Raw genomic sequence first — 21,059 nt, forward strand, 5'->3', positions numbered from 1 at the left:
CATCCTAATGTTCTGACATGTCAAAATATACAGAAACAAAATATGTTTTTGGGTCATCACATGGAAATAATTTGTACATAATGTATAGTTTATATGATGATAGTTGTAAGAACATGATTTATACATATACTTAATCACTTTTATTATGTTATATTAATAAATACTTTGTGTTGCAAATTAAGTATCTTTCTTTATACTGCATTATGTGATGCTCATTACATACCACCTGCCATACAGGTTTACCACAATCAGAAATGGTCACGTACCAACCTGATGAAATTGATGCAGTATGTGTATTATGTCTGCTTTTTGAGTATTCTAGATAAGAAGAACAACATGAAATGTGGGAAAATACCCAGTGGGGTAATACTGTATTTCAAAATAAAGACACTAATGTTAATTTTAACATTAAAGGACAACTGGTTTTTACAACAAGGATTCATTTATTATTTTGTAATGATAATAATTAAAAGTATTGCTTTCTATAGTTCTATTGTGATTTGTAACTGAGGGAGGGGCGGTGGTATTCGGGTAATTGGTCTTTTTTTTTTACACACACACAATAAGCAGGCTGGTTTGAAAAATGCCAGCATACATTTTTCAAACAAGCTTCACGATGGCACTATAACAGGCAGATTCAAGTTAACTCTTAAACTGTAGGTCTTCCAATCAACCTCTTTTCACTGGATTCTGTGGCATTTCATCCTCGACCTAGTGGGGATGTGCGTACAAAGTTTCACGGCAATCGGAAGCTGCATTAACGATCTGAGGCATTTTGTACAAAACGGACCACGCCTGCAAACGTTGGAAGCCAATTAGCCAATCAGGATGGAATTTGAAAAATCTGACAGATGTCTCGATCACATGACTATATAGAGATAATGTGTACCAATTTGCGTGATGTTTGGACAACATCTGAGTAATACAAAAAAATCACACCCGTGTGAACTGAGTGGTGCAACTCCGTATGGAGGTCCCCAGAACTTCCAGACCAACAGGAACGCGGCCAGGGTGCCGGCCCGTTTCCGACGAGCCGCCCCGCGTCGGAAACAGTTGAGAAATGTCAGAGTTACCATGTGGGGGTCCCCAGGGGGTCCCTCTACTGTACTGTATTGTACTGTCACTGACTGTACTGTACTGTCACAACCGAAATTACGTAATGGCTGTTAAAAACCCAGCTTCACATCATGCAGCTGTTCAGTGTGAAGCTCAACAGTGTCACATGCAGGATGCTAAAAACTCAGCTTCCCATCATGCACCTGTGCACAGTGTGAAGCTCAACAGCACCACTTTTTTCTCCTGTTGGTACTCTAAACATAGGGACACACATTGATGTGTTCGGCCAACTGTTATAGCGTCCAAATATGGAGTGTGTTGCATCAATCACAAACAAATCACTCAGCTCCATATAGGGGCACAAAAGGGGCCAGGTCCACATATACAGTAACAGCGGGACAGACACACAGACAGACCAAATATGTACGAGCTGCGTTCGCTTCCCGCGTTTACTTGTCTTACTTGTAGTATAACAGCAGGACGATGTGAACAACATTTTTGGGCAAAGGTTCTACCTTAGAGTATAATATACTCTAAGGTTCTAACCTAAGAGTATACTCTAAGGGTTCTACCCATGACTTTGGGATTGCGTAGACAAAAATAGCCTAAAAAAAGAAGAAGAAAAAAACACCCCCCACTAATAAATGAGCCCTTGTTGTAAAAAACCAAAGTTGTCCTTTAACTTGATTCATATAGTTCACGACAGTTTCATGTGATAATTGTTCCATCAAAGTGGATGAGGAACAAGAAATATTTTTGTATATAATGTCCAGGTGTTATTTAAGCATATAGTGGTTTGAACAATGATCTTTCAAAAACAAAATAAACCAGAATATATAACGTTTGCATTTTCAGTAATAAACACATTTTGTTGGAAGCTGAGTTTGTAGAACAAAACATACATTACATCAGATTGTAATATGAGCCAAGAAAAAAAATACTCAGTAGAATAAAATAATACAATTAGTTAAATATACTTCATTGGCCTTGGAGTCAATATATCAATAACATTATATTACATTGTTTTAGTCTGGTAAGCCTCAGGCAAAATGTCCCATGTTTTTCACCAAGTGATTACATAGCCTACGTATTAAAGCGTAACACTGAGGAGGAGCATGACATTGTTGCTCAACTTGAAATGTTCATTTAAACCTTATGTCCATCCATCCACTGGCAAAACCCCTCTCCCCACTCCACCTATGCCAGCTGCTTTGCCCCATCATACGTCACTGTACGTCCCAGATTTCACAGAGGAGCGGGGTGAATTTGTGGTCGCTCATCCTCCAGGATGCGAGCATCTCTGCATGGTGGTGGTTGAGTGTTCTCAGCTCAGTTAGCCGCCCCAGCAGACGGGCAAAGTGCTGTGGCTCCTGTGGATGCTGCAGGGCACAAAACCTTCTCAGCACGTCCAACATGGGATCCTGTAGTCTCTCCACCGCCAGCTGATCCTTCACGTATGGTCGATCTGCAGGAGAACACAAATGGAACAACAGCATTCAGTCTAAATTAGGATTGATTGATTGATTGATTGATTGATTGATTGATTGATTGATTGATTGATTGATTGATTGATTGATTGATTTATTGATTGATTGAAGTATTTATTAACAGTATGCAGAATAGGTACATTTCAAGCAAATCTCAATACAAAAACTGTTAACTGTGGACGACACCATAAAGCATTACACTTGTTTACAATAGGGTCCACCATTTTCAATTCATCAGAACATTTAGAGACCTACAAATATACATTTCTATATAAAAATCACACCCGTGTGAAGTGAGGGGCGCTCATCATCATCGTACATCATTGTACATCATCATCAAAAATGGTGGTCTCTTATTGACCAAGCATTCCCACCGACATCTGATTGGTTAGCCGATTTGCTCGTCTACATAATTATGACGTAAATTTTCCCTTCATTGTCAATGGCGCCCCTCAAAAACAAAACGGGAAATCATCATAAAGGGGTAAAAAGGGAGAAAAATATACAGTGAGGGGAAAAGGGGGTGGGGACTCAGACTTTTACGGGGGTTTCGAAATGCGGTTCCTTTGAGAGCGGTTTTGGAGGAGTCAAGGGATTCACATGTCTTAATGACTGTTGGTGGGGTTTTCCACATTTTGAGGCATAGGAGTGAAATTAATTTAGTCCCTTGTTTGTGCCGAATCTGGGTTGCACATGGTTTGTTGAACTCCCTCTGGTGTTGTGGGTGTGGAGTAGGAGTAGTAGTTTATATGAACAAATGTGTTTCTTCTGGTTATCAAGAATTTACTTGATTGACTGTTAAAGAATATATCAAACAATGGCAACAGAATATCTGTATAAGGACATTTGACCTGGTGTCAGGATAGTTATGGCCGTGAGTAGAGCATGCTCTTCTGGCATCATCTGGAGGTCACCAATGCTTTTGTAGAAATTGAACATGGGTGTGATGAATTCCTCCGATATACCTGCAGAAAGATATACACGTGTTTATGACATGATATTTCAAATGAGTAGGCGCATTTACAGTTCATAGCGATCAAGTGTGCTCCTCCCAAGTCTGTCTCCAAAAGCAACTGGATTATATCAAGTACACTACTGTACAGTGTACACTGAGAAGTACTTCTTCTGCCGACCTCTGACACCATGTCACCATGACTCAGCCATAACAATATAAGGAGTTCCCAATGCAGCTACACTCAAATGTGTGTTGTCTGCCTAACCTCAATACTGGTAGTATGGTAGCCTACTGGTTCAACTGGTTTCGCATCTCTGTATAAATAAATACAGTCTATATGTATTTATCTATACAGAGATGCGAATACATACAGACAGACAGACAGACAGACAGACAGACAGACAGACAGACAGACAGACAGACAGACAGACAGACAGACAGACAGACAGACAGACAGACAGACAGACAGACAGACAGACAGACAGACAGACAGACAGACTTATCAACAGTGAATATTTAATGGCAGTTATCCATCAGCAGAAGCATTGGGGAAAGATCTGTTTCACTTAGAGAAATCTGCTGTAAATATAGATATGTGAAATATTCTAAAGGAATTAAGAGGTGAGATCACAAGAATATTTAAATATTCATGGTTCTCTACTCATTGGATTAAAAAATAACTTCAAAGTATAGCCTTCTCAAATGATTTCATTTAGTGCATGTGCAACAATAGCACCCTGGCTTCGATAAGGAACAATAACTTCCTCTGGCAGCTTGGCGTGAATATTTCTCAGCCCTGCAATTTAGACCAGACCTGCACTGGAGGAATCATGCACTCTGTCTCCAGCCATCCATGCAACTATCAATTCAGCCGTCCACTCTGGTCTGTCATTGAGACACCTCAGAAGGCACCAGAAAGTAACGCTCTTTTAAATACTTTGGCATACATTAATTCATAAAACCGTGGCAACGAATGTGAATGTAAAGACTCAATACTGGTTAAAGCCATCATACAAAGTAAACATTGTGGGCTGCAAAGGAGAGATGTTCTAGTTCATGATTATGATACATGTCATGCGTGTCAGCATATCGAACATAGGTACAGCATATTTCTGGTAGGCTAGCTGTGGTAAATTCTGGTAAGATCTCCTCTACGGACATAAGACAGTGCCCAGACTCACAACAGAATGAAACTGTACCCAACAAGGGTCGGCTTGCATGTGTAATCCACACCCAGGCTGGAATCAACAGGTCAGAACACAGCTCCCAGCTGCATCATCAGATGCAAGCTAATCAATTATGCACGATAAACCTGCCTAGACTTGGGTGTTTCAGCTTGCACATTGACCCCTCAGTATGTCACTGCCCTGAGTGTGCAGTCTGCTGCACGAGATGGAAAAGAGGCCTGAAGGTCTCTGAAGGTCACACATCAACATAGGAGTATTTCTTTCTACAGACGTAGCAGAAGTGACATATTCTTTACTCAAGTAAAAGTAAAACATTGAAGACAAAAGTGAGGACAGAAAAGTGAAGACAAATTGTGATTGGCCGGCATGATTGGGTGGGAGACGTGCTATATGTTAAGCATCGCATAATGATTGTGCCCACGGGGATAACACCTGTTGTATGTAAGTGGCTGGTAGAAAGATGTCACTTGAATGATACTTGTATGATAATAAGAGGATTGGATTTTTGTTGTGCTGGGTTTGTTAGTTGGACAGTTTGGACAAAAATCCTTTCTCTCCGTCCACTATCATTGAAATAACATTTATACTTTGCCCATCTTTCCGGGTTTGTGTAAACACAAACAGCTGGAGGTAAAAGTGAAGACGGAAAAGTGAGGACACGAATTGTGATTGGCCAGAATGAGATGATGTATGATGATAAGAGCGCCTCTCACTTCACACGGGTGTGATTTTTTTAAGTCAATGCAATTTCATGAAGGTGTATAAGCAGCCAACGGTACAAATAAATATACATCCACTACTCGTGCTCTATCACGTCAGTTGGGATTAGATTTATTAGGAATGTTTGATCATCCGTCCGGCCTAGATGCCTGAAGTGTAAATTTAGCTAATAATTTCCCAAGAATAACCCTTCTGTGAATTCTAGACTATGGAGTGACAAGTCTGTTTGGAAAATGTAGTTTTGAGTAGAAAGTATAATGAAAGGATTTTTCTAGTCTTGAGTAAAGCCTTCTCAAGTAAGGTACAGATTACAATAACGTCAATATGACAATAAAGTAACTTTATATCTGTCATAATATATTTGTCTATATATTTGTCATACCAATTCCAATTGTGACTGTATTTTGGTGATGGTCATGGGATCTTGAAGGCCATTTGTGTACACAAAATTTCCGTTCTAAACTGTGAGAATATTACTATACTGTAGCAAATCATTAAATGTTTCCTTCTAGGTGGTCTCACCACTCTTGCGTATCCTGTCCTCTAGCACTTCTGTGTGTCCATGGGGCATTTTTCTGGTGAAGACCTGAGCCGAGCGCAGAAACATGGCCTCCACAGCTGAGCCTTTTAGCAGTGCAATCTGATCTTCATGGTCCAGAGCCAAGAAACCTGCCAGAGGGACCATACAGTACCATTCTTTACACCTTACCACACACCTTATGGCCTTTGCTACCAGTAACCACTGATATCACTATATCAATCCACTCCCATACTGCACTGTAGTATGCATGGAACATATAACTGAGTCCTGTACTGTATACAGTTCTACGCTTTCAGATAACTTAACCACTTTACTGTAAACCCTATACCTATACAGTAGTGTACATCGTTGTCCCGGATCCCCCATTGTCTGTACTTGGTCCCATCCGGTTTTGGAGCTTGCTGTCCTTCAAATCTCTTTGCCAAAAATAACAAATCTACAAGTTCACAACACGTGACGTTGCAATGCAACAGGCTGTGAGCTTGCAGATCTGGTAATTTCACAGAATGGTTGTATATTTTTGCCGTATGTTCACCTATTATGACATGTTGACAATAAGGACGGTAGGGTTCATCTGGTTAAGACTATGGATTTTGGTGTGTACAACAGCGAGATCTAAGGATCATAATCTTAGGCTAATAATAAAGGCATACGACTGATATAGTCAAATATTATTCCACCCAAAACGTTAGCTGAGATATTTATTATACCTGGAATGTTTTTAGTAAACTCCACAAGGACTTGTACATGACTCGTTGCCATCTCCGTTAGTAGGAGTACGTTTTCTTCTGCATTGTACTCTTCTTGGAGCTGGGTAGACAATATGAACACACGTCAATGGAACAGGGAGATCAGGCTGAGACAGTGAGACAGAGGACATGCTGATAAGACAAAAGTTGCATAAGCTCCACCAGCAGAAATCTATGCTACATGGAGCTCACAGCTGAAGTTCAGGAGCAGGACCACAGCTGCAATCCGGCCACCTCCACCTCCTATCAAGCCACCTCCAATCAGGTCACCTCCAGCCACATATAAAAGCCCTCCTAACCACGGTTCTCCCTCCGTTCTCATTTTCGTCACCCCTCCCCACCGCCCCATTGCTCATCTGACTTTCTCTCTAACCTTTCCCTCTCCTTTACAGGTCCCTGACGGGGGTTCGCCGTGCCCGGGAGCATGCCGGATCCCAGAGGCCTCCCCATCTCGGCTTAAAGTTTGTCGTCGGTGGCCGTCGCCACCCTCAATGTCATGTTTTCCCATGTTGTGTTCATGATCTGTTTCTTCCCCTGCCAGCAATAAAATCTGTTAAACATCATTGGTGGTGTGGTCCTTGCTAGTGAACAGAACAGTGCGTTTTGTGTCTGTTAATCTCAGGCAAATTATATTAACTTTATGATACCCCCTTGTATACCAAGCATATAGGTCGTGGTGTGAGATCTCATTGCTTGAACCACAAACAGAAGAAAGCACTATGAAAAACTGTCATGTTGTCAAGAGTAACATACCAGTTTTTTGGCCATATCCTGAGGAATTCTATGTTTGTTGTATGCATCTACTATGAAATTCAATAGCGTTTGCTGTTCTTGAGTGAGTTCAACCTTTTCCTGGATGAAAAAGAACAACAGAAGTTTGTCACAGTTTGTAAAGTTGGGGCATTAGTGTTATATGATCTATCAGTTACCTCAGCAGGCATTAGAACTGATGTAATATTTATGAAGTGCAAGGTTAAGAGAATTAAGAATAATCCCAAACACAGTCAGTGAGGGCTTTTACTAGCCTGGCTAATAAGCCAGACCGAATCAGCCGTTGGCAATTTCTCTTTACAAAAAAACAACAGTGTTGTGTGATATTAGTCTGGTTTATTAGCCAGGCTAGGCTTTTACGTCATCATCCACATCAAATACATTTGATCATTATTTCCAGTGACTGTTTGTGTCCCATCTGGAGAAAGCAACAGGTTGTGATTACCTTTGATAACCTGGTTGTGGAGGTAACCTGTTTGTTGTCTCCAATGTCTGTACCTTCTGTGTCATCACCAGTGGATTCACCAGGGGAGGCCTTGGTATTCTTCCTCAGCCTTTTAGATTTACACTGGATCTCTGTCAACAAGCCTGCCAAAAGTGACAAAAACCTTACACTATGTGTTAAATACCTCACAACTGTTTTTGTATTATTATTATTTTTCCCAGCAGTGATTCTAATATACACAGCAAAATGTAATACAATTACTGTGAACAAATTGACCATTACATTTACATTTTTATACTCCAACTCAAGTAAACACTATGTAAACAGCTGTCAACCGCGTCAAAACTTGCATGTCTCAGATTCACATACAGAACTCCAGGACCCTAACCGGCACACCCGTCAAACCACCTTGCAATATTCATCACAACTTCCCTGCACTATTTATGAGCAACAGGAGCTCCCTCTGTCCTACTATCTACCAATGGCAACAACAAATACACACAGTAAATCCAGAGTGTTCATTTAACTCTGAGCGCATGCAGTTTATTTTACTTGTTTTAAAGTTAAAATAACACTCCTGATTTCATGCCAGTTTCCCCAGTTGCTCAGCCCAGGACAACGGGCAAAAAATAGGGTATTTTCAGGATAACATGAGATCATTAAATTAGGGCTACTATAATAAGAAATAGTTAAATTAATTTTCCACGTGAGTAATTTTGTAGGCTATTATTAGTATTTTGTTTTACCATTAAGATGCTGTGAGAGATTTTAGTTTTTGCTCAAATAATTGTCTAATTATTCCCATAATAATCATTGTCAATTGACAAATTATTCCCATAATAATCATTGCAATGGGAATATAGGCAGTTGACCTTTTTTTTGAACATAAATTAATGTAAAATTCACAATCAGGAGAGATACCTCATACAGCAGGATACAGTTTAAACAAGGGAATTGGAAGTAAGGAAACAACACAATTGGCAGATGAAATTGGAACTGGAACACTATACAATTGGAGCTAATGCATGAGTTCTTTCTCCTATAATTGATTGGTGTACCTTACTAAAGAACTGGAGAGACAGAGAGTCCAATATTAGGTTTTCAATTAAAATATAGACGCCAGGTTGAAAGTGACTAAAATAAAGATTGTATGGTGTAGATTTTAAAATTTCCCTCTGTATTGGGAAATGAGTGATATAATAAATTACAAAATAATTAATAATTCTTTGTAATATTATGATGAAGTTGTCACAAAATCGCAATGCACACCTGAACTTCATCATGATCATGGCATACCAGTGTGCCTGCATTGAGCTATACTCTGTGTGTGTGGTGTGTAGAATACAGTTCAGTTCAATTGGGGATGTCAAAATATTGAACGAGGGCTCGCTTAAATTATTTAAGATATAGGCTGGAACCAGCAAAAGACCAAACAGTCGTGAAATTAATTAACGTTTGCTTGATTTCCATGCTCATGATGACTTATCAACTGTCCTCTATATCTTACAGTATGCCAACAGTAGCCTACTCACATTCTGCCAACATGCCCATCTCTTTGCATTTTCTCAGACGACACTCCTGGCATTTCCTGCGCATGTACATGTCCATTTCACAGTTTCCTCCACTCTTGCATTTGTACACAGCATTCTTTGTTACACTTCGTCGGAAGAAGCCTGAACATGGTTAGCAAAAAATGTCATTATCAGGAGTGTGATTTATGCCTAAATTATGCTCTGTCGCATGACAGATTATAAATTGAGCACTACATTCACAGAAAGACATTTAGGAACTTAAAAATAGAATACACAAAAGAAGTAAAGAACATAAAGAGATAGTATATATTATTAATCGTGGTTATATATATTAGGGGTGCACGATTATTAAATTATGACCGATATCCAATCTCCGATTATCATATATGCCGATACCGATTCTGACCAAGTCCCGATATTATACAGAGAACCACAATGGAAACAAGCCTAGGCCCTAGGGCTTGGCCCAAAGCCTGTTAATAAAGTATTCAATCAATCATTACATAGCCTATACTCTTTTCCAAGTGTCTGTATTCACAACAGAATGAATTACTTAAGATTTTACATCGTATTTTATTTGGCTTTTGTTCTAGACTAGAGGTACTAGACACTTTATATTGAACTCATTGATTAATTTTTACATTCTTCATTTATTTTTCTGGTGAAAACCGATGAAATAATCAGGATTATTTTGAGACCGATACCGTCGGATCAGTCATTTTTATGGCTTTTATGGATATGGCTAATCATTTGAACATGAATGTAGCCTGAGTACACTACAGTAAAGAGGATAACAGTGAACATTTAAATGGCCAATATGTTCCAAGAATTGTATCGATAGGATCCCCCAAGCCCACCTGGCAATGTTCCAGAGTATACTGTTCCCAAGTGAGTGCAGTGCGTGACCCACATGCACTCACTTGGGAACATTTATTAGACATTCTGACATAGAACATTAAGCACAATGAAAGACATTAGCGTTTTGCACAGCTCAAGTTCCCCCCCACATAGTACAGCAGAAAGCTGAGAGGGCAGTTGGGAACCCAATCTGGCCTTTGTACCAGGGCAGCAAGACCTAAAGCAATTCTCAGGCAAATGGCAGGGCACACCGTTGGCTGCACTTCTGGTATTGTCCCACCTGACAGTGTGGAATTACACTCATATCCATTCCCCTTGTGGTTCGGTAGGAACAAGAGCAAAACCACGGCATCATAAAACAAACGTCAGCGAGAGCTGCTGGAGGCCACATCTTGGGTGGCGTGCCACTGTACTGGAAGTGGATTTGTTTTTACATGAAGACGGGTTGTAAAGTTATTCTTGCTTTTGACTAGTTTCAAAGTTCAAGGACAACTCCTTTGTTCTTTATGGATCTACGTCAAGTAGTTCATCGTTACAAGTATAGTGACAGCTGACTTGAAGTGTGTATATGAAGTAATCTTTCTTTTGACATTTAATCAAACAAAGAACAAATTGTAGAGTACAGCACAACGGCTGAAGCACTGTGGAATATTATTATTATTATTTCTTCTGGCTTTATTTAGTGTACAGTAAGCTGACAGGAAATGGGGGGAGAGAGATGCATGGGATAGTGACGCACAGCTAAGGTTGTCGGGGACGTGAGTTGAACCTGCGACACGCTGTCAGGCTGGATTAGCAGCCTAGGTGCCCAGAACCAATAGGCCGGCCCGAACCAATATTGTCCCTTTAATCAGCCAGCCTCCTGCTTAATGAGTAAGATGTTACTTACTCCACAAATTAACATATAGTATGACACTTCACCAAAAGCTGATGGAATTGGGTTTTAATGTATTTCACAAAATATAACAGGTGTGCAATAACTAAGAAAATACCCTGCAAAACACTTGTAATGAAAATCGCCATGCTCAATACATTTTAAGATCATTATTATTATGCTTATATTCTGCTATATTGTTCCTTTAAAATTGAGTCTCTTATAAAGGCCTATTACTAGACTATGCGTGTATCACTGGTTTTCTGGGAAGCCAGGTTAAGTAATATCACATATATTATTTGTTCCATACCATTAAAACTAAAACATCAGAGTTTAGTTGTTCCTTGTTGGGACCTATTAGTTCATGTAAGGCTAAGCATACTATACTGGTTAACAATAAACTGATTTAATCACTTAAACCTGACTATACTTCAACTTATGGTGAATAGCAAAAATAGTCAAGGTTGTAGACCTGATATTTTAACTAATTTTGAGGAGCGCTATATACAGGTTTAATGTTTGTTTTTAGTTCAATGTTTGTTTTAAAAACACCATTGGCAATGAAGGGGAAATGTACGTCATCTTGTTCCTAATACAAACATTAAATGCCATTAACAATAAAGAGAATGTAATGTTTGTTTTTTACACCGTTTGTTTTACATGATCATTACATCACCTAATCATAGTTAGACTTTAATAGCCTATATTAGCGCCCCTCACTTCACGCAGGTGTGATTTTTAATTACTAGACCTGTGCCCGATGGGCAACAGCCTACTACTTGGGAACTATGCAGTTTGGGAACAATGAAAGTAGGGAATGCATTCCTCACCCTGTTATGCAATGACCGTTATTTTATTGTCATATAGCACCCGTTTTAAACATCTGTCTGTGCCCATATATGGTGATCTCTGTATTTGTCTGTCTGCCTGTATCCATTATGGAGATCTCTATATCTGTCTGTCCTTCCTTGTCCCTATATGGAGAATAAGATCCCTGATGTTATCAGTATATGGACATGCCATTACAAGGGCATATGGGGGGGATTGCATTTATTGTTAAAAAATTATTATTATTATGTCCAGCTTTTAGTGTGCGTGTAAACACAAACTTTGTCCTGACTCCTAACACATACATTAAATGCCATTGATAATGAATGGTTTTGAGTTTTGAGTGTTTGTGTAAACACAAACATTAAAAGGCTAATGATTGGCCAGAATGAGATGATGTATGATAAGAGCGCCACTCCCTTCACACGGCTGTGATTTTTAAAGCAGCTATAACATGCATTTTAAAACTGTTTCTATCATATTGCATTGTCCCTCAAACTAATTTCTATTGTTTTCAATCACCACTCTGATATAGCCAGTTCATATCATTTCTATTTTGCTTCTGAAGCTGCTTTAGCTGCAGTACCACAATGTCCTGAGGTGGTGGGGGGTGCAAATATTATTTAATATTTTAGTCATTATAATGCTGATGCTAGATAAACCCAGACTTGTTTCGATTCCATGCAAGCTTGGAAAAACAACAATAGTGAACATTGTAAACAAAGTGGAATGCAAATTTGGAACTGAAGACTGAAGAAGAGGAGGAATTATACAAAGTATACTGATGACATCACGCATATAACCAAATCAGTTGAGCTGTTCCTGAGAGCAATTTCCATAAAAGCCCTATATGATGAGAAAGCCTGATTGTTCAAAATTGCATATTTGTGGGGATAGAAGATACATAGGGAGCCCAAAAAACACCACATATTTTGAAAAAGTTGAATTTTATGTTATAGGTCCTTTAAGGGGCAGTAGCCCCTTCTATAAACAGCTTTTGTCCCCAAGCTTTTGTCCCCCTCAAGATTTGCCATTGACAATGCAAGGGGAATTCAGGTCAAATGTCCACTAAATCTTGTCCCCACACATCTCAAGATTTGCCATTGACAATGAACGGAGAAATTAGGTCAAAATTCTGCTAAATATGACGTAAATTAAAGGCCATTGACATTGAAGGGAAAAGTTACATCATATGTAAACGAGCAAATCAGCTAACCAATCACAGGCAACAGGCACACTGGTGTGATTTATTTTTCTTTTTTTAGGGAGAGTTGCCCAAAATAGGTGTGCCAGGGTAAATGTGGTTGACTTGACAATTTGAATAATGGGACAACCTTACCTTTACATCCCTCACATGTGAGAGCATTATAGTGGTAACCGGATGCCTTGTCCCCACACACGACACACAGTTCCTCCCCTTTGACCCTTCCAGCTTGAGACATTTGCCTGGTTCTCTTGCACCCTGCAGGTAGTGCCGGAGGTACCTCCTCCATCTCAGCAGCATAGGTAACCTCCTGCGGCCCCTTCCTCAGTTCGTACATCCCTGTGTGTGAGTACCAATCCTCTCCGCTGTACTGGGGGTAGTAATTGTGAGTGGAATAGTATGGTGATGAGCACATGGTCGGCTCCATAGATGAGTACTGCATGCTGGGATAGCCGGTGAAGGGCAAAACGTCTGGATCCTGAAGCAGTGGACTCCCTTGGTCTGCCAGAATGTCTGAGGAAGAGAAATAAGATGAATACCACTGGTGTTGGCCACTTAAGCCCATCATGCTTTGTTGTATGATGAACAGGGAAAATAACAGATCTACAAGTTCAATGTTAACTGTAGTTAACAACAGCTGCAAAGCAAAATAATGAGCATTGATGATTCAACTCTCAGAGTTAAGTGAATGCTTAAGATGTTATTGTGTGAATTTCATCATGGGATTTGGAGGTTAACACCATCCGTCTGTTTTATGACAGTATCAGTATATGGTGTAACTACTGTATGGGTACATCTCACAAGGAAGTAGTCCATCTTTTTCTAAATGTAGTGAGGGATTTCCAGTGAAGATTTCATTCAATGATATTAAATGTGTCCCAGCAGAAGCTGCAATCCTTGGATAATGATACAGCAGTGAATAGTAATAAACCTATAAATGATTAACAACTCACTCTCACTGTAAAATGAGGGCTATCGGTCATTACAAACAGATATTTCAATGATGAAAAGTAGAACTATCTTCTTTAACATGTGTTGTTATTGCTTACTGTCAATCGCTCTGGATTAAGAGTACTAAATGCCTAAATTATAAATTGTTAACACATCATTTGAGAGACTCAAAACCATTCATGACATAATGCATTTCAGTCAGGAGAGGGTAATGACAAAACAAATACAAATACAGTAGCCTTAACATCTATGCAAAACACCCATGTCATCTGTAAGGTCGAATCCCATAAAGCATTAAATTCTGTTCAGAATCAAACCAAATTAATAAACTGACCTCCTGAGGACTTTGTCTGGACCATGGCCATCTCAGTGTCACCCAGAACCCATATGGTTATTCTGTGCTCTGATCAAAATATTCCAACTAGTCTGAAGCTCTACGTTTGCTCGTACCTTTGGTTTACGTATCGTCGTTAAACATGTTTTCTCTGCTTCCTTTGATGAGAAGCCCTTCTATAAACACTCTGGAACAGTAGTACTGTAGTTCTGTAATGGAACAGCTCGACACTTGCTTGAGGAGTGCCAAGGGGAGCAAAGGTTGTCATAGCTACTCATTAACCTGACAGTCACATTTCCTTGCATCACTATGGTAGAAGGCTGGTAATGTGTGAAGTTTTCACATCTGGACAATGGAACAAGCTCACTGGCCTCTAGGGGCTACTGAATGGTATGTAATACCAAAAAATATTATATATATTTTTTTCAACAAAAAACATTTTGCAGCTTACAATCGGTATAATCAGTATCAATTAGACATGGGGATAACAGCTCTTAACTCATAGAACAAGTCTATGTGTGTCAGAGGTTGTCATATAGTACACCTGTGGTCACGTACCAAAAAAGTGTGAGCTCTCTGACAAGGGGAATCCATCGTTGGGTGGGATTTGTAATGGTCCCACCACGTTGACATCGTGGCCCACCCACTCATTCATCCAGGAGGGTGTCAGGGGCCCAACTCAGAATGAACAAGACGTGATCGGATGCAAAGCAGCAGGAAGCCTTCGTCCACTACTGAAACAGAAACATTGAACAATTAGTGAGAGGTGTGAGTGATGGCATTTCTGTCTCCACTCTTTAAGAGCTTCATATGAATTCTCATACACAGACGTGTAGCTATGTGAAGCTACAGTATAGAAGTATAATGTAGGCTACTGTATGTCTGGATTCCACTGGAAGGTAATTAAACATCAGGTTAGTTTTTACATCAACGCCTCTTCTCTCCCACATGGAGATGTTAACACGCTGCGCATCCATGTGGGGGGGAATGTTGAATGTTGGGTGCAAAAGACCTCCCTGGCTGACACTGTGTTACTGAGACAATGCTCTCTGTTACAGGTGTTAACATATGTCTTTTGCTATTACGCACTCAAATAGGCTACACAATCTCACCCTGCTGCTTATCAAATAAAGGTAAATAATTGCATAACAAAATTAAATATTAAATATTTGAAATGTAGTTCCCTTGAAGCCGTAATACGTCGTACAGTATGGCCTCTGTGGTGAAACAAAATAGTCACGAGGCCACATTGAACATGGGAGGTTAATCAAGCCTTGTGAAAACAGTGCCACCTATGAATCACTACAGTTATAAATCTCATTTGCCGTTCTTGTTTTAATTAACATTGATTAATTTCCCCTGGGATGGAGCCGTACGTAGCCCACGAGGAGCTCTAAACCCCAGCCTACACAACCGTTCTAGCAAGGCCTCTCCACAGTGGCACATAGAACACATTCGTATAGGTCTCTCACTATTTCACATGCTATATTTTGCACTAAGTCATATACTTACTCCTGTTAGGTGATGTGTGTCCTAATGTCTCCAGCCTGTCTCTGATGTCCACGCTTTCAGCTACAGCACCATCAATATTGCTAATGATCATTTAGGCTACTATAGCAGCTTCTGTCTGGCCTCCAGTGAGAGTATGTGAGACCAGTTGGGGTCAGGGAGGAAGGGATGGTGGTTATTAATTAAACTGTCCATTCCTGTCTATAGACATCCCCTCCCCTTTCTGCCGTCATTCCCCTGAAATCCCTCTTTATCTAGGATGAAGCCTCAGACCCGAAATCCCTCCCACATACAATAACATCACACACACACACACACACACACACACACACACACACACACACACACACACACACACACACACACACACACACACACACACACACACACACACACATCACACCAAGTCATTAGCACAAGCAGATAGCATGACGAGTACATGCCAACTGGACAAGAGCATTGCTATCAGTCTTCTGGTTTATATTTTATATCACTGGATGGAAACATTCTGCCTCACTGTTTTACATATGGAATCTCATCGCAGCAACAGCTGCACTGTACCGGTTGACCTTTCAATTTCAAAACGCACAAGAGGATTTTGTGTTTATTGAATGAATACACATCTATGACAAAAACTAAAGAAAAAACTAAAGACCGAGTTGTATTTAGCAGCTGTCTATAATGTAGGTCCTTGATCTGAAATAATAATAATAAAAACAATGTATCCAGTAAGCTGTGAGGAATAAGTCTTACATCCTCAGAGTAATGATGCAGAGTATTCACATACACTATAGGCATTAGGAAAGTATACATTAGGGAACCTCATGAGAAATGTATTAACAATGTAATGGTTCTTGCGTGCCTATTAATCTTAATGTATCCAAAAACAAGAGCTTAATCATTGATGGGTTGTTGCTCCATCCAAAGAGGCCTATCTGAGTCAACAGACAGTGCCTCTGAAATAAACAGAACCTTTGCCATTGGTTGCCAGCTGTTTGTGAACTATCTGGTCTGTCTTTGAGAGACATGGGGGGAATGGGTTGGTTGTGATGGCCTGGCCTCAGCAAAAGCAAAGACAGATCTCCATCCGGCAGCAGCAGTTAAAATGTGATGTTCTACTCTCCTCTCATCATGTCCTACGTTCTTGTCATGGCATGTTAGCGATTGAAAAAGATTAATTGGTTTGGTGTTGGGCAGTAGGCTACTGTATATCTTAGCTTTAAGAAGCTAAGCTCCTAGTTTAACTGCATTTCCAAATACTTTATGGGTAGCTTCAATACTTTCAGAATTACCGGTATGTTGTTTTGTTTAGCTACCCAGCATTTTCACATTTTCAGTGGCACTTCAATATAACTTGATGTGCCAAGTTATGATATTCCTTGATGTACAGATGAGTTTAAACTCCTTTGTCCATTACATCAAAGAAAGAATTATCCATATCCATCCATTTGTAGCATGTAGTATACAGTGTTTTATTCAATCAATCAATCAATCAATCAATCAATCAATCAATCAATCAATCAATCAATCAATCAATCAATCAATCAATCTCATGATTTTTTTGTATAGCCCAGTTACTTTCTAAAGTAGCATGTGTGTGAGTTACTGAAATCAGAAATAACAAGCATTAAATTGGCAAATTGTCTGACAATGATGCCCTCGTGGAAAGTCTGAAAAAGGGCAGAAACAAGGTCCAGGTACATACCCTTGAAAATTTTCTGGGTAGGCCTACACGTCATCCTTGTAAATGCAGATTTTTTTCAGACACGTAGGCCTACAATAAAATGTGACACTTCTACTGTTGCTTGATGTGAAACAAAATGTTGAAGCTTTTTCAGGAAGAATCGCTTCAAGTAATTATATCCAAATGTGAGAATGAAGTAAACTTGGGGAGAAGACAGATAAGACAAAGGATGTTTACCACAGCATGATGGAAAACAGATGTAGCCTGTGGAGTCATCTAATTTGAGCCCACCAACATAAACAAGGCGTGTTGAAGACAGGCGATTTTGTCAACTAGTTTTGCCAGATAACAAGCCTCTATAGCTTTCATACTGTATAAAAATATCACACCTGTGTGAACTGAGCGGTGCAACTGTACCGTGTGGGGGTCAGCGCAACATCCAGACCCCCAGGAACGGGTGGCCCGGCCCGGCTCTTGTAAACAAGTGTAATGCTTAATTGGGTCGTCCACTCACAGTTAACAGTCTTTGTATTGAGTTTGGGCTTGAAATGTACTGTAATTCTGCAAACTGTTAATACATATTTCAATCAATCATTCAATCAATCAATAAAATGTTGCTGCTTTCCGTGCTCGGATATACAGAGACAGACAGACAGACGACAGACGACAGACAGACAGACAGACAGACAGACAGACAGACAGACAGACAGACAGACAGACAGACAGACAGACAGACAGAGCTGCGTATTGGAGCGGAGGCACCGCTCAAAAACATGGGGAGCAAAATGGTGTGGAGGTGGGGTATTGTGTTCCTACGTTCGGTATAACAAAGTTTTATTCGGTATACTGAAGTTGACCCATAATAATGAGGCCAAATTGATCACTAAAGGGGATCGGGCCTTTGTGGTTAAGCCCCCAATGCTCTGGAATAGCCTACCAGAGGAACTGAGGCTAACTCAGTCTCTAACACATTTTAAAACCCTCCTGAAGACTGGACTGGCCTTTGCATCTTCTTGATTTATATCTGCGTTTGTTATTTTGCATTTTCTACTGTTATTTTATTATTGCATCATTAATGTATTCCGTTGTTAGTGCTGTTTGATTGTTCAAGCACTTTGTAACTTTGTTTTAAAAAGTGCTATATAAGCAGTGCTATACAAGCAGAGCGTGCAAGTAATGTTATCAGTCAGGTGCTACGATGCGTATGTCTCTTAGTAGCATATGATATGACATCATATGCTGGCATGAAGCAGAAGTGCAGGTATGTTTTCCGTCATGCTACGAAGCGTATGTCCCATGACGTGATGAATATATGTACCAATGTCCCTTAGCAGCAAAAGATATGACGTCATATGCTGGGACGGGTGCAGACCGTGCAGGTATGTTTTCCACGTATGTCCCATGACGTGATGAAGATATGTACCAATTCCAGGGTATAATTGGTTTACGATGGTGACGTAATGATGATATGTTTCAGTGTCAGGTGGATTAAAAAAGGGACATACGCATCAAACCACCCGAGTAAACACATTATACCACTAATCAACTCAGAAATTACATATACATATACAATTACACATAGACATACGAGCATTAGACGTGATGAATATATGTTCCAATGCCAGGGTATAATTGGTTATCGATGGTGACGTAACGATGACATGTTTCAGTGTCGGGTGGACTAAAGGTAAATGTATACATGTATGTAATCTGACACCACTGCCATAACAGGCATAAGTACTTCAAAATACTACTTTTCTTCATCCAAAAGCAAGGTACGTAGCAAATAGCTATACCTAATAATTCAATATAACGTTCTTTCACAGAGAGGCTGAGATTTGAACGTTTGTAGCGGTCTACAGCACTTGCACGCTCTGCTTGCGCACTAGTAGGCCAGGCCTACTTGTGTGCAACAAGCAAGTAGGCACTCGACAGAGTGCAGTTCTAGTTATTATTATTATATTGTAACACGCTGAAATAATGCCGCAACGTGTAGGTGCATTTTAATGTTGCAATACATTAGCCACTTTATTAAAGGCTTTTTACTTTTCTACAAGATTGCCTTTATTGGTCTCATCCTTTTTTGCATCAATTCACCCAGTTGTAACAGATTTTTACTCCGGCCAAACAGATGAGCTCCTTCCTCTCTTTTTTCTAAGATGGAATAATGATTCTGGTATTTACTGTACATTCAGTTGACAGGTAGGTGTTTCAAACTGTTATTTATTTTCCACTGAAGCAACTGACAAATTTAACTTTCTTGGTGGAGTACGCACATGAAACTTTTCAATCAACATTTGAAAAGATTTTCGTTTCATGTTATTGAATAATAAGCCGTTGAGGTCATCTATGCTTTTAAATGATAAATGTTAATATAAATAATAATGTAATACGCTGGCAAGTGTTAAAGTAAAGTGCATGGCAAATCAATATCTTTTGTTTTCTCCAAACAATAGTGTAATCATTTCCTGTGCAAAACCTGCTCTCTATTTTTCACAGTATTGAAAATCAAAGCTGTAAATTCACCAGATTAATTACATTTTTAGTGACACATCACTGTAAATGCTCCTAAACAGGGGCTTCGCTGGGTTTTCCTGCTTTACTTTAGTCTTACATTCATAAACTGCTATGGAAGGAAAGAAACAGCAAAAGAATAAATACATTATCAACAGACAATTGCATGATGTGAAATTAGCAGACATTTTGTTTGGATTGGACATGCTGAATTCACTCAATATTTTGCCTCCATACACAGCAAAATCAATTTACAGATTCCAGAATTGTCCATTTTACTGTGAATGGTCTCCCAGCCAGCACCATGAATAACAATGATGGAAGTGTTGTTGAAACTGGATGTTCATACTAGAACCTGCTCAGAAATGTAGAGCAAGCTATTGAAGCTAACTAGTGGAATTACTGGACAGTAGCAAATATGTACAAGCAAAATGAAGAAGGCGCCTCACTTTACCACTGTGGTCTGCACCATGAATGAAACCAGTCACATTTCATAAACACATCTCTTTTCACGTTGCATAGCTGACACAAGACATTTCAAAACATGTTTACATGGTTGAAGGGAATCAACACACATTTCATTCCAACTTTGATTCAGATTCAGATCATTCAGATTTAGAGTGCAAAGACTGGTATGGTCAGTTATAGGACAAAATTGAAGTTTGGTAAACAATGTTCATTGTACATCTTTCTTGGAGTGTTGGTTTTATCAATCATTCTTCTGATCATATTTCTCTGTTGAACAATCTCAATGTAGATTAGGGATAGTGGACCTTGTTTTTTCATTCGTTCTCAAGTTTTTTACTTTGGTTGCTCACTATTGTCCATTTGGATTCCAATTCCCATCCCAAATAGAACTC

General features: G+C 39.6%; 1 protein-coding gene across 1 annotated transcript; it reads right to left on the reverse strand.

The window, feature by feature from the left end:
• Positions 1–2,282: 2,282 nt before the first annotated feature.
• nr1h4 (nuclear receptor subfamily 1, group H, member 4) lies at positions 2,283–15,147 on the reverse strand (the record flags this gene model as incomplete). Its single annotated transcript, XM_080761795.1, has 9 exons — positions 2,283–2,521; positions 3,395–3,508; positions 5,928–6,074; positions 6,657–6,756; positions 7,449–7,547; positions 7,912–8,054; positions 9,444–9,584; positions 13,343–13,720; positions 15,051–15,147. The coding sequence occupies 9 exons, from the start codon at positions 15,145–15,147 to the stop codon at positions 2,283–2,285; spliced, it is 1,458 nt and encodes a 485-aa protein (XP_080617921.1).
• Positions 15,148–21,059: the final 5,912 nt, after the last annotated feature.

Source organism: Protomyctophum bolini, assembly GCF_963924005.1.
Source record: "Protomyctophum bolini genome assembly, chromosome: 4".
In the NCBI taxonomy this organism is placed as follows: Eukaryota; Metazoa; Chordata; class Actinopteri; order Myctophiformes; family Myctophidae; genus Protomyctophum; species Protomyctophum bolini.